General features: G+C 38.7%; 1 protein-coding gene across 2 annotated transcripts in view; it reads left to right on the top strand.

Annotated features, from left to right (window-relative positions):
- tesk2.S (testis associated actin remodelling kinase 2 S homeolog) overlaps positions 1 to 14,413 on the top strand; it is a 48,503-nt gene extending 34,090 nt beyond the window's left edge. Inside the window, exons 8-11 of one of the 2 annotated variants that reach the window (XM_018260837.2) lie at positions 2,501 to 2,584; positions 2,941 to 3,027; positions 6,389 to 6,533; positions 8,433 to 14,413. In XM_018260837.2, the coding sequence (XP_018116326.1) occupies positions 2,501 to 2,584; positions 2,941 to 3,027; positions 6,389 to 6,533; positions 8,433 to 9,238 (1,122 nt within the window). In that variant the 3' untranslated portion in view covers positions 9,239 to 14,413. The remainder of the gene's footprint in view (positions 1 to 2,500; positions 2,585 to 2,940; positions 3,028 to 6,388; positions 6,534 to 8,432) is intronic. The other variant, XM_041561442.1, reaches the window with a different exon arrangement.
- Positions 14,414 to 15,780: the final 1,367 nt, after the last annotated feature.

Genomic DNA, 15,780 nt, shown 5'->3' with positions numbered 1-15,780 from the left:
GTAGTAAAAGATTAATCTTTGCACCAGTAAAAGCATAGGACAATAGGAGCATTCCCAGATCTTTATCATCATTATCATTTATATTGTTAAAAAAAAAAAGCACTGGAACATGTATCTGATCCAGGCTCCGAATCTGTCAGCAACTGACGGAAAAACTTTTGAGACCTGCCAAATTAATTTTTAAGTGATCCCTGTTGTATATTTTTACACTTAGCAAGCAATTGATCTTTTTTGTCCATTACCATATATTATTTCACATCCAATCTAGAGTATTGACAATCCTTGGCAAATTACTAGGCCCAGGATCAATGTCTGCTTCTATAGTCACATTATTCGTTCCAGTGACATGTTATTCCAGTCAAATGCATTTGCCGTGCCTTCAGCAAGCTAAAAAAAAAAAAAAAAATCATTTTTTTGTAGAGTGAGAAGTGCTATTTTCTTTGCAAAGGTTCTTGAATTATATTCCAACTTTAACCTAAACTATATTATATATATATATATATATATATATATATATATATATATATATATATATATATATATATATATATATATATATATATATATATATATATATATATATATATATATATATATAGACCAATGCACTGAACCCATTATCAATATATTTAAGACATTTTGTGCATACTGCTACTGAAAAATGCCTTCACAGGGATTGTTTGTCCATATATTGCAATATATTTAAGCTGGCCAACTACGTCAAAGTCATCCCATATCTGGCCAGTCCTACTCTCAATTTTCATTGATTCATTAAGAATTCAATTGCTTAATTATACATTTTACAAAAGGGACTAGTTTTACCTGCAACTTACTTGCTGCTTTCAAAGTAAAACTCCCAAATTTGGCTGCTCTTTTATTAGACACCAGTGGGATCACCTGACTATAGCTGGGAAGGGTGGGAGCTACAACATGGAGCTGATCACTGCTCCTGTATAAACTATAACAAACAAGGGAAAGTTGTGCTCACCACTAATTTTTAAAACCATTAGCCGGGTGCAATGAGGCTGTGACCACAAAATACATATAGACAAATATGAGTCCTCTGCACTCAACCCATTATCAATATATTTAAGACATTGAGACATTTTGTGCATACTGCTACTGAAAAATGCCTTACCCTTTAAAAAAAACAGGGATTGTTTGTCCATATAGTTGGCCAGCTTAAATATATTGCAATATATGGACAAACAATCCCTGTTTTGTTTAAAGGGTAAGGTATTTTTCAGTAGCAGTATATAAATCTCCACTTTCATTTGAATTATTGACTTGATGTATTTCCTTGGAGTGCTGTCAATCCCTGTATTTTGTCTACATACTTCTCAGACTAGCACCCAGGTTTCTGCATACTAATATACTAATGGTTGTGCATTCCATTCTGTTTGATATATATACTGTGTGTGTGTGTGTGTGTGTGTGTGTGTGTGTGTGTGTGTGTGTGTGTGTGTGTGTGTATATATATATATATATATATATATATATATATATATATATATATATATATATATATATACGCACGCACGCACTGAACTACAATTTCTCTGTTAAGACATAGCTGAATATTGTCTGTAAAGACCCTAGTGATGGTAAATATTGCTGCGCTCTATGATGATGATTTTATTTATCCCAGTCAAGGCAAGAAATATAGCAGCTTTGACACTTATGCATATATATGGGGATGGATTGAAAGATGCACTCACCTGAGAATTTGAATTAATTGTTGACCTGTGGTCTAAACAATCCTTTGGCCTCTGCTCCCTTATTTGGCTGCACCATTCGGCACTGCGTCAGCCTGGGCGCAGACACATTAGTTTGACTTTGGAGCAGAAACACATGAGTATGAATGTTCACACCAATATCCACTATTTTGTCTGTATTATGCAGCAGTGTGTCTGCTTTGGCACAGACAGGAGCAACGACTAGCAGATTGGCTGATTATTGGGCTGAGAATCACCCCAGTCTGGCAGTAAGCTACATAGTCATTTAGTGTATTATTTTATTGTAATGGTCTTCAAAATAATGTACAGTAATATTACAGTAATACTATACTTTGACTATGAGTATACCTAATTATTGGCAGGCCAAAATCCGCACCCTCTGGCAGTAGCCTAAGGGCTTTATCTTAATCCTTAACGGTAAGGTCACATGGGCAGATTCGGGGAGATTGTCGCCCGGCGACTAATCGCCTCTTCTTTTGGGGCAATCATCTCCCCGAACTGCCTTCCCCTACCTTCCTGCCGGCTATAATGACAAATCGCCAGCGGAATGGCACTCGCGGCACTTTGTTTTCCAAAGTGTCCTCGTGAGGCAACCTCGGGGGAGTGCCATCCCGCTGGCTGCCCGTGTGCCCTTACCCTAAGAAACTGCAGCATTACATGATCTCATGTATGATGGGAGTGAATTTGGATTTCTATATACCAAGAGGGAATTTGACAAATAAGAGATACTTATAAAGGCATGTGCTCTTTCTTCTTCTTTGTAGGCAGATGTGTTCTCCTATGGTATAATCCTTTGTGAAATAATAGCCCGAATACAAGCAGACCCTGATTATCTACCACGCACAGAGGTGAGCAGGTGGCCGGGAACCTTCTGGCTGATTATAGCCAGCCTTGTTCAAATTCCAGAGTGTTCCTGCCACAAATCCAACACACTGCAAAATTGGTTTTGTGTTCTGAATGACATTCCTTGGGTTTTTTTTTTCTAAATTGTTGTAAATAGCTGACTAGCATGATGTCATAAAGTAACATTTGAGGATGTTCATGTACACGTAGCTTACTTACACAGGTTGTGTGACTACTTCTGGCCAACACAAGGACACAGCCATAGACATTTTAATGCAAACAACCCCATCTTTAGTTTGTGACTGCCAAATTGCACAGCACTTTGCTTAAAAATATAAGTTAATGGCTTTTATTATTTTAGAATTTCGGCTTAGATTATGATGGCTTTCAACACATGGTGGGAGACTGCCCCCCTGACTTCCTTCAGCTCACATTCAACTGCTGCAATGTAGGTATTATTTTTGTTTCCCTTGCTTGTTGGGATATGCAGGCTTTGTTTGGAGTGTTTACTGGCTAAACGCATAAGGGGCAGTATTACCAAAACGGAATATTTGTTAGCACTGTTATTAAATTATTAAATTGGATGCATCTGTGAGTTATGTAACATCAAAAGTATAAATATTTTTGGCTAAATTGCCTTATAGATAAAGCACATTGTAATGGTCTGTTGAGAATGTCTTACCAGAGACATGGAAGTGCTTGATTAGATGTATAAATGGAAATATGTAGAGAGTATATTTACAAGCTAGTGCAACAAATACTACATTGTCAAGGAAACACAATTTATAGAGCAACATCCTACAACACATTTACTTCTGTAAAATCAGTGGTTCTCAAACAGTGGGGCAGCCACCCTAGAGACTGTGGCATATTAATATGTATAGTGCTGCACTAAGCACATCCCCCTCAACACCTAGTCTAGAGACTGTTACCTCCCCTCACCCTCAGCAACTAGATTTTACAGCAAGTGTCCAGCATCAAGTACCCCTTTATGGAAACCTAAAGGCCCTGTTGAAGCTACATTGTACCAGTGCATCTGTGCCTATATAAAAAATGCAGCTCGCTTAGGGTGGCCCAGTGCAGTAGGAGGAGTATCCTCCAGAGAAAGCTTGAACCAAAAATATTTGGAAACCGCTTCATACATCTGACACTTATATCTAACACAATCATGTTGTAAAGGGATAGGACAATGGTAAGTACCTGTTATATGTCTACTAAACTCATGATTTTGCTATTGGAAACAAAGCTTATTTCTGAGTGTGACTTACCAGCACAATTGAGTGTTTCGTGGAAGATCCAGCTAATGTAGAAATCTCTCTTGGGACTCCACGATCACAGTTAAATCAGTAGCCTCCTGCTTACAGCCAGTGGCAGCAGGACACAGCAGAATACTACTGTGGTGGGTGTATAGACAAAATGAGCACTAAACTGCTGCGTGACATTCTGATGGCATCAAAACCTAAATGACCAATGTCTGCAGCTCCCATTAAGTGTACCACACTCCCGTAAGATGCATTTGGGAGTGTCCAGACCTCACCTGTTGCATAGCCAATCCCTGTGTGGTCTAGTGTTGGTAAAAAAAAAAAAAAAAAAAAACTAAAAAATGGACTTTGTGTCAGCCACACATATGCATCATCCAACATTCAGTGGGTTGTCATGTAACACCCTTTACAGAGGACATGTTCATTTTTATTGGTTTATTTACCTTTTTGCAACGAGGCCTAGAGTATTTAATACCTTAGAATAAAATGTGCTTATTAAAGTTTTTTTTAGCAAAGGAATTTTACTTAACAGTGTTAAAATGTGAGAAATTGTAAAAACCTGAAGATGGAGTATGGAAGCAAATACCAAAGATAGGTGCAGTTCAGAGATGTCCTGAGGAATTGGTTCAGACAGAACCTGGCATGTGATCTCAAGAGAAACCACTGGCTCATTGTTTAAATTACATGTCTACTTTGTGTGAATTGCCAGCATTTTCTCTAGCTCACAGTAATAAATAAATAATATTTATTCAGTAAGTTACATCTGCAGGGCTGCTTCTTAGGAGTTTGATGCATTTTCTTGCATGTTGCTCTGTACCATGAAACATGCAGTCTAAAGCACCTTGAAAAAACTGGGATTGTACTGATTTATATTGTTAAACAGATTAGGGTAGGAGATTACTAATAAATTTGAGTGAGGAGAGGTCAAACCCTAGTCTTGTGTTTCGACTTCCCAGATCGCTGCGGCTACTGCCATACCAGATTTTGCTGATTGGGAACTGGGGTTTGGGGAAGCCTTTGTCACCTCTGACTTTATAGTTTGTAAATCCTTTCCTCTTATTTTTGTTTTAACTAATGAACTGAACAAAGCCACATAGTGTAGTCCTTAATACTCATACATTTATTTCTTAAGGGAATAAATAGGAACAGCAATTATTTAAAGGAGAAGGAAAGCTACGGAGGCATTTTATTGCCAATAGATTAGCTGCAACAGTGCAAGCTAGAATGCTATATTTATTCTGTAGAATGTTTTACCATACCTGAGTAAAATGCTCTAGAAACTCTCTGTTTGTTTAAGTTAGGAGCTGCAGTATTAATGTGGTGTTACATCACTTCCTGCCTGAGTCTCTCCCTGCTCTGGGCTCAGATTACAGTAGAGAAGGGAGGGGGGAGGGGAAGAGGAGCAAACTGAGCATGCTCTTGCCCAGGGCAAAAAGGTTTAAGCTGAAGGCAGGAAGTCTGATACAGAAGCCCATGTGTACACAATAGAAGGAAAGAAATGCAGTGTTTCTTTTGACAGGGGACTCAGAGGAACATTACTTTGGGGGTTTACTGGTATATTTAGATTGGCCTTTCTGATAAGGCTTACTTAGTTTTAACCTTTCCTTCTCCTTTAATATCATTATAAATGACAACTATTTCTGTTCTGATATATATGCTCTGATATACTGCCCTTAAGAAACTAAAATGTTTTTTAGAAACTAAAATCTTTTTTTTTTTTTTTTTTTTTTTTTTTGCCCCAGTATAAGTTTGATAATATTAGGGGCACTATTACATTAGGGTCAAACAATGTTTGAAATACATTTTGGGTTGTTAGAGCTTACTAGATCAGAGCATCAGAGCTCTCTCATTTTCCATCATCACTTCTTCCTTTATAATGTCTTTGAAATCCTGCATAACAAACACATAACTCTCATCCTTTTATTTTTCCCCTGTCCCTCAGAAATCAATACATGAATTCCTATGCCACTGCTTAGAACAGTTTATTTAGCAAGGTGTGGTTTCACTGGAATTCAGGCCGCACCTGATTTTTATGCTAGAGAAATTAAATTGTTGCAGTACAATGTCTAACTCAGATGTTAATGAGGCTTTATTACTAAGTATTGCTCTGCAGTGTCTTCTGCCTCCTTTCCATAAGTGTTGTCCCTGAGCATGTGTGTGTCTGTCTGTAGGGCTCAGTGCAAGTAGATATGTCTCACAGCAGCGGCACAGGTACAACACGATTTCTGATTCTGTGCTGCATCTTTAAATGGATGAACTGCCTGTCTAGTTGCCACTATGCATTAACTGCTTCTCATGAGACCAGGTACATAAGTGGAACTAGTTAACACTGGCTTGTGCAGAAGCAGACTGCCTTGTGAAACTTAAGGTTAAGACTTTTTTTTACTACTAGATGTAAGCATGTTTTGTAATGTTTGCAGCTAAAGACATAAAGTGTGTGTGTGTGTGTGTGTGTGTTTCTTTAACTATACCCACGCTGAAATAAAGGACGTGTTTTAAACTGTAACTGTAAAACAGTGCAAAATAATATTTTTTTTCCTTTTTTAGATGGACCCAAAACTCCGTCCTTCCTTTGTAGATATTGTAAAGCAACTTGAGAACATTTCAAATCGTTTAAGAAATGAGGAGGCAGAAAGTGAGAGAAAAGAGAGTGACAATAATATAGAGCCCAAACCTATCTCTCTTGCTAAAGGTGAGTGGCTCACAGACACAAGTGCACTACTGGCTGGTAACTACATTGGGGATCCCTTGGGTTAGTCCACACTGTGGGCAGATTTATTTAAGTGTGACAGAGCTCACCGCAAAACTTCACTCACGTTATTCCTATGGGATTTCTAGAAGTGTTTTTTATAATGGGTGAAAGTTGAGCTGGCCATAGATGCAAAGATAAAGTCGTAACGCAAAGAAGAAAATCTGCATGTCTATGGCCAGTTTTAGAGTTCACCATGCGATAAATACACTTTTAAAAATCCCATAAAAATGAGTAGAAAGTATGGATACATTTTGGTTGATCTCCAACCTCATAACTTAAAAATACCTCTACTCAAAGGGCATTGTAATTATCTTTTGGAAGTCAGATGTGCTTTGTTTAATAAACAGCACACACAGCAAATGAATGCACTTTGAAGCAGATTGCTTCTGGTTTGCAGAATCATTGTGAGAAGAGTCTATGAAGAACAGGAACCAGTTTGCAACTCTATCCATTCACCTTTTCTTGTGATTCTCCAGTCTCCTTTTGCCAGAGTCCATCATTCAGTGGGAATAATCTAATGTTCTATGTTTCAAAGAGAAAACATGACATGGCTTCAGTCTCCTTATTTAGCGCAAGATATAACCAAGATCATAGTTATTTTTGTGATTAAAACAGTAGTCAAAAAGTGTGTTCTGCACAAGCCCTATTTATTGAACTCATGTTGAACAAAGAGATATACTGTCTATTGAAAGCGAAAACCCTTTATATGAAGACATTTTTCAGGGCTGATCTTTTCTATTACAGGGCCCAATTTGAAACATTATGGTGGGGCCCCAGGACTTAAAGGGCCAGTAATATATTTTCTAAACCCTCCTCCAATTTAATGAACGCATACCACACCACATTCAGCACCAGGTGGTGGGTGATGATTAACATTCATGGGAGGGTTAATGGAGACTTTTCTCTTTCTTTGTTGGTGGTACATTAGCCCTCCGTATTTACTTCCCCTAGAATGTTCTCCAGCCCCAACGTGCACACTCTCTTCCAATCCAGAGTGATTTCCATTCATGGGACACAGAGAACATGAAGTGTTACTGGGGCTTATCTTTGCCACATAGTAACTGATACACAATGGCTTCTTAATCAGTTCTGAAAGTGAACAGAAGATTCATCATAGTTCAAGGAAATAACAGATCTCATTAATTAATTTTTGAATTCTAACAAATTTCTGTTGTGTGGAGGATATGATAGGAAGGTGAAATCCTTACTCACAAACTTGGATGACTTCAGTGTTTGTTCGATAAAAAGGTACAAAGTTCAAGTACAACTATAGTAAATGGAAATGCTGAGAAACTAGGGCAGGGGGTGATAATGCAATTTAGTGGCTGTATTGAATTGTGGTGTTAAATTGTTAAAACATATTGTCCGTGGTGCAGACAACCATTATCAGCACATCACATGGCTTATTTGACAAAAGCATAACAAAAAGTTTTAGTTGTCCACAGGCAAATTTACAGATATGGGATCTCTTATCTGGGAACCTGATATCCAAAAAGCTCTAAATTGTGGGGTGCGATCTGTCACAGTCCATTTTACATATATGAAAATTTCTTTATATTTTCTTTATAAATAAAACCGCATGTTTACTTGATGGTTTGGTGACAAAACAATTGTGTAACGTTTATATAGTGTTGATTGGTATGGTGATTCAAATTACAGACAAGCATTTTATCTGAAAAACCCGCAGGACCCAAGCTGAATAGATCTCATAGCTTTTGGAGACCCCTTTATCCTGCTGTAAATATTTATATAGGCCATTTAATTAATAATAATAATGCACATTTGTAAGGTTTTTCTAAAGTATATTCTGTTTTTTATTTTTTTATTTTTGTCCTTCAGGGCCCAATGACAAATGCCAGGGGGTAAAACGCCTGATTTCCATGATGCCTCAGGATGACGAAATTCCTCAGAAGTCCCCACGCCCCAGAAGAAACATTACATTATCCCGCAGCCAGTCGGATATTTTTGCATGTAAGCCACTGCGAAAGGTCAATGTGCAGGACCCATTCTACACGCCAGGCAAGGGAGCTGTGCGCAAAGTTAATCCTTTTAGTGCCAGGGAAGACTTAAAAGGAAAGATCAAATTCTTTGACATGCCTAGCAAATCTGTTATTTCTCATGTGTTTGACCTACATTCACCCAAAAGAGATGGATCTCTGGTAGCAGGAACAAGCGGACAGTTATGGCAGCTATTAAGTCAGGACACCACAGACTTCTCTGTAATTCCCCAAAGACGTTGCAGATCTTTGCCAGTGTCTCCTGAGCTTTTTAGAAAGGAATGTACAACTTCAGGGCTCTCCTGTATGGTTGGCAAATGTGATCCCACACAACTTGGGTCTGAAGCACGACAAAAACTCCTCTCAAGTGTCACGTATGGTGTGCAAGATATCCCTCCTTTTAGGCCAAGATCTCCTGAGTATTTGCAGGTAAATGATGAGTCTATGGATTGCACCGATGCAACTTTCCTACAGGAAGCAAATGGATTTTGCCCTGGCAGAACGGAGACTAAAGTGCAAATGTACAATAACCAGCTGCTGGTCAGTAAAAAAAAGCATGCACTCTGCTCTCAAAATTCTATCAATTCATATTCAGAGGAGGAGAAATCCATAGATGTGTTCCCAAACTATGAAGCTATGGAAATTTGAGGAGTAAACGAGCCAGAATCTTTCCTCTGCTTTGTCAGCATCCTCTATTCGCTGCAGTAGCCCACCCAGGGTTGGAGGTGTCACTTTACTACCTTTATAGAATAATGTTCCAGATAGCAAGGAGGCTCCCTCTTTGTCCAGCTGCAGGATTCTGCGCTGGATAAGCGCTGTCAAAATGTGACTTTTTGCATTTCTTACTGTGTTGCATAATGAAGCATCCAGAGCTGCTTCTGAGGTTTACATTTTAATTTATCTTGCCTACAGGTTATTGTAGCAGAACATGGATACAGCATAGGATTTCTATTATACATGTAAGTGTGAATGGGCTGTCTTACTTTCTGGTCAATACTAATCTGAAATCAAACATCTTAAGTAGGAGCATTCTTGAGTCTTTAATACTATTTATTCCTTGGTAAATGGCATTATAATCTTTGGGCCAGGCTTCTCTTATAGTAATTCAGATTGGAAAAGGAGGATTCATTTCCTTTATTTTTAACCAGTTTCTGATTCTAAAGTTACAAGAGGAGGCCATGTGCCATGACTTCACTAAAATATGTTCATAAGGGGTCTTCTGCTTAAAGGAGGGATGTAGCTGGAAAGGGAAAAAGGTTTTGTTTTTTTTTTGCAACTAGCAACCCCTGTATTGATGAGTTTTCTAGTTCAGCAGGAGGACATCGGTTGGAAAGTAGTCACACTCTTCTCTTTTCACACACTTTCTGGTAGAGCCCCTTGTGGATCAATTCCAGGGTGCCCTCCAGCTTTTGCTAGCAACCCCCAGCAGCAATATATTCCAGGAGCTAAAGTCTGACCACTGGATAAACCTCCTGCTACTTTAATAGCACATAATTAAATAACCAAAGTAATAAATCAAGTAAATAGTAACTCCACCATGACACCATTTCATTGCCACTGAGATTTTGGCCTTTCCAAAACCTATTTGTACAGTGTTTTAAGGTTTGCTTTGCTTTGAACGTCACATACAAGGACCCAAGGGCTATGTCTTAAGTTCTGCTGTAAACTAGGTGTTTGTGCACACATGCGAGTAGATGTGTCATTTACCTATAAAACTATATACCATGTATATAGGAAGCCAAAGAGCATTCCTGCCATATTTATTTTTCATGGGGAAAAAAAAAGGTGGCATATAGAGTTTCAGCATTGTGTCTGTGTAAAGTCAAGGTTAACTAAAAGGCAAGTGAACAGATCATGCCAATTACCTTAGGCTGATGGCACAGACAGCATTTTCTTTGCTGCCATATTTTGCCATAAGGTCACACTTGAATTGAAAACACTTGAGAGCTTTTCAGTGTCAAACCACTTACATAAAAGAGAATGGGGGGAGGCTGGGACTGTATAAGGCACTTTTTTGCTGGCTCAAATTGTGACTGAGAAAATGCCACATGCCATCTGCCCTATAATGGGGAGCAATGTGTAGCTTTGTTGATGTAAGCAAATAAGCACATCCTAAAGGGGGATGTATAGGATGATCTACAGTGATGCATTCTAAGACCTATAAAGGAATCAAATCTAGCTGCATGCACTAGCTCATATACCAGTGTTCCCCAATAGTTTTTTTTTTCCTTCAGAAAATTTCTTGAATTAAGTCAAAATATTAATGATGCAGCACCAAAAAAATGTTATCTAACACATGTGGGTGGAACTTCCGTGGATTATGGTGATCCACCAAAAACAACATGGGGATCCATATTTGAGTCTCAACCCATAGTTTAAGAATCCCTGTCCTAGCCAGTGACACACCTAGCAAGCCAGACAGCATTTTAAAGTCCATGTTGGAGAGAGACGTTAAATAGCTTACTAAAAATTAAGCAGACGTTCCAAATAAAGGCTATGGCTCATGGGGTGTTTTATCCACTGCTGCCATCCAGTGGAAAACAGCAGTGTTCAAAACTCTCCTGTCTGTCATTCTGATGTAGTACTTGGTTTCCTAGTGATGCAGGACTTTACTGTGACGTTTCTGGGGAAAAAAAAGAGAGAAAGCTGCCATCTTTTTCTGTCAGATGCTCTTACTTCTTAGCTTTAACTTCAGCATGCTTTCAGGCAACAGGAAGTGATGCAATCTGATGAGACATAGTTCCTTTTGCTGAGCCAAGCTACCCATGCAGTTTCATTCTGTAGTTTGCTTACTGGATCACCCTCTGCCTAGACTGCCATTTATTGAGGTACATGACTTTATCATGCCTTTGTGATTGGGCTTAAGAATGATTATATATTGCTCCTTCATGAATGGGGGTCCTTCAGACCTACCACCAACACTGTGCTTCTATAATTCTAATACATAGCAGATGTTGAGTGGAATGATGAGTCGACGCAGTCTGTACATTTTCTGTAAGGTCTAATAAAATCTAAAATGTAGAGGTGCCTGCATCCTACAGAGTGGAATATAATTACACTACTATGAACACATAAAAGCTTTAGGTCCCAGACACGCCTTTATAAATATATACACTGGTTTATACAATTTTGGTGAGAATGTTTAAATGCAGATGGCTTTTTGGCAGTGAAGCAGAAATGGCTATTAGTCATACTTTGATGTTTCACAACAAGTTCCTTCCCAAAATGTAGATTTGCACTGACTTGAAATCTGCTTTCCTGCATTTATAGGGAAGAACGGCAATGGCTGAGCCACATCATCGTGCTATTGTGTTGCTCTTGCCTTTTCACTCCATCTGTCTCCATCTTGGTCTGCTGTTTCCACCATTCATACCTCAGAGCTTTTGCTCTGTGGGGCCCATGGCAGTTGCCCCTATATGCCACTATTAGTTTTGTTTTTATTCATTCAAAAAGACCATGTGGCTGCATATTGGGCCCTTTTACACATGTACCGGCATTTAAGAGGTTTGTTAATTCAGTCTCCTGTACGAGTCTGTATCCACAAGTGAATATAGGGGGGAACTGGGCTGGTGGGCCCCTCCGGCCCAAACCTGCTATTGCCGCTGCCCCAGTCATGGCTGCAAGCAGGAAAAAAGGAATGGGCTGGAGGGGGGGTTGCAGCTTGGGCAAGGGGGCCTTAAGTGTCTCTTCTGTTAGGGGGGGGCTAAAGCAGCAGCCCTGGTGCACACATAAAAACTGATGAAATTGGGCATCAGTTGATGTGCACTTCCATGGAAGAGACTAGAATCAATTAACCCAACACAGGAAAAATACACTAGGCATTAAGAGCAGATACAAACAGTCCATCACTGTATTGTGTAGATGGCTGATCAAGGAACAGCAGATATAAAGTAAAGCAGATATAAACAAGTCTGTACACGTGAGCATATAGAGTTGTGTAATTACTTTTAATACAACTGAATATGAAATCCTTTGAAAACTTTGGGGCACATCTGCCCTCTTCTGGTACCACTGAGTAAAAGAAAATTAGCAGATACTAAAAGAGCAGGATGTATAAATACTTTCCTCCTAATGTTTCTTTGGCTTCTCTGAGGGTATTATACTGGCCCAGCTTGCACTTTTAGTCTTGTTTAAGCTGCTTTTGTTCTGAAAATGGCTACTACAACCTGCATTATCTTCTTCCTCCTACTGATTTCTTATCCTGCCAGCAAGGAGCAATTAAAAGTTTATAGCTTTTAGATGCAAATTTCAGAAAATTGTGCCAGCAGAATATTCACTCGTGCCAAGCACAATGCAGTAAAGGCCTTGTAAGACAGCTGACTCGCACCAGAAACCAAATGCTGTATTGTTTATAAGTTAAAATGTTCCTTCATTTATCATGTATTTGGACTTATTTTCACCAAGGGCCTTGGGGGGAAAAAAACAAAATAATATGAGGGTAATAGTGTTGTATTTATACCACATGGTGTTGCCATTGGATTTCTGAGCCATCTGACCACCCAGGGTATACTGGGAAATGTTTTATTGTGGGTTAGCTGAAGCATATACAGAGCTATGTAAACCTATGCTTTTTGTGTGGCACTTGCAGGCTGCAGATTTTCCATCTGCTGATTCCCAAGATAAAGAGAAATGGTTCCCTTTCTTGTTCTCTGAGCTCAAAGGGTTTTTGGGAGAATTGGAGTGACCCTAAGCAGGAATGTGGCCATGTTTATCTCCCAGCACAGACCGTTTTTAACCTATCTTTACTAATACCTTTGATTTTTTCCGATATGTTCCTCAGTATAAGGGCGATGGCACGCATGGAGATTAGTAGTCCGTTCTAAATCTGCTTTACTGCAGCCTAGTAATCTCATCAAAATGCTTTCCCACCAGCACTACTGTAAATCACCATTTCAGCTAACTGAAGCAATGCATCTGTTTTCCCAAAAGCAATTTAAATTCTTGCCAGTGGGAAAGTATTTTCAGATTAGTTGCCTGTGGTATAGCAGAATTAGCACTGACCACTAATCTCCAAGTGTGCCATAGCCCTAAATATATAGAATAGCATATATAGGCCATAGGGTGGGTGCAACAAGTCGGCTTCATGCCTACTGCGAAGGGAACTTTAGTCTTTATTGTGCCTCCCAAAATGTATAAATATGTACAAATCTAGGATTAAGTGTTTTTATGTGTTTTAATGAATGAAATGGTTTCAGATATGAAAAGAATGATCGTCTGTTCATCGTTATTCCATATAAACATCTGTTTAACCAGTTTTATTGTTTTATTTTGTATAAACTACTGTGACATCAGTAAATGACTGACTTAAAAATGGCCCACTCCTTATTCCCCTGGAAGGCAATCCAGATCGGAGTTTTGGAAATGACCTCTATGTTTTGCATGAACCTTTTTCCTAATCTGATGGCTATGGACACTTGAATACTTGTTGTTTGCACTTATGTTCTGCTGTCACTACATTTCTATGCAAGACATTTGATGTTCAGTCAGCCTTGGTTTTGAGACACTTTGAGAGATGGTCTATTTTCATATTTATGAAGGCGGTGTATTAAGTCTTAAAATCAGCCATTTTGTACATAACAGAGATGTAATTAATATCTTAGGAGTATCAAAGAGCCTTGGAAATGTAACACTGCCAGTGATTTACTTATTAGGCCGAAGTCAGTTTAGTCATTGTATGTATATTTATTAACCATGTGCTTCTTCACTCTGCCAATGAAAGTTGTGTACATGTTTCTTTAATGGGCAACCAAAGACTTGGGCTAACATTTTCCATGATGACTGTATTGGAGTAATATTACTTTCAGATTAAAGTGTCTCATGTAATGATTGTGTAAAATTTATTTGTGCAAATGAATTTCTTTCACTATACCGGAGTGCTGCTGGAATTTGTATTGGAATTTGCACTGGACCTGGGCAGACAGTCGCAGCTGGCACCCGACGCTACAAAAAGCGGTGAGATTGATTGTGTAGCACTACACTCTATGCATGTAATGATTGTGTTATGTGGTCATCATCTTCCAAATGAAAAGCAAGAGAGAGAAAATGAATTGCTACTGTATGCATGGCTGGGTTTATCATAGGGCGGAGGATAAAAAGAATTACATATTATGAATACATCAGAGATGTTCCAGCCTGGAGCCCTCCAGTTTCAGCTAATGATTGGAACAACCAGGGATTTTTTTTATGTGCCTGATTCATATAATATCAGACAGACTAACATTTTGGCAGTCACACAAATACCCTTTCATGGACAATACTGAGTATTGTCTCTGATAAAAATCTCAAATCATGCAATTGTTCAAAAATTGCTTAAAAATTTAGACAATTTTCAGTACTGTCTATGGAAAAGTATTTTCTGTTGCTTTGTCGCTGTGACAAATTGCAGGCAACAAGAAGAACCATGTGTCATTGCCCTAATGGTGTAGTCCAATTTTGGCCAAAAAGTGTCTTCACATGGTGATGGGCAGTTTCCATTATACTCAGTAGGGAGTGAATGGGCAGTATGGGATTTTTCCTCCTGGAGAATCTACCGTGTCTGCCTAAAGGGTCAGTAATACCAAAAACTGAAAATGCTTAATAAATTAACAGGGCCTGTTGAAACTTTAATGTCAGCCACAATAGCTACAGAGTAGCTTCTTTATATACACAAAAGTATATCAGTGCTTCTAAAGTAAATGGCACAATGATTGCATCAAGCTACAGCTACACAAATAGGGGAAAATTCACTAAAAGGTGAATTTTTGCCAGTGAAGGCTCCACCATGCCTGGTGCCACTTAGCCAGTCGTAACTTCGATACCACTACTCTAATTCACTAAAATGCGAAGTTGCGTCTCTGTAGCCAAAAGATGGGGAAGTTTCACTAGCGTTAATTCGTCAGTGTGTTTATTTCTGCCTAACGAAACTTCATTCGTTTTTGCAAAGGGCAGGTACATATAGATTGTATAGATGTCTTTATTAGTGATGGTGCAAATGCATTAAGTGGCCACTTATTGTTATAAATATCCAAGGAAGCAAAATAAAGACAAGAGATCCTCTTATGCTCTAGACATGAGCCCACCCTATAATAAATATGGTATGCTCCTCAAATGATTGGGGGAAAAAAATGTTAACAAAAATCTAACAGTGAGAAAGTTTGAAGCCAATCCTGCTTGAAAATATGAAAAAACGCTATCGTTTTTTTTTACAACTT

This window comes from Xenopus laevis, chromosome 4S (genome assembly GCF_017654675.1).
Source record: "Xenopus laevis strain J_2021 chromosome 4S, Xenopus_laevis_v10.1, whole genome shotgun sequence".
NCBI lineage: Eukaryota > Metazoa > Chordata > Amphibia > Anura > Pipidae > Xenopus > Xenopus laevis.
Note: the sequence above shows the minus strand (reverse complement) of the source record. Positions and strands in the feature narration are given on the sequence as shown.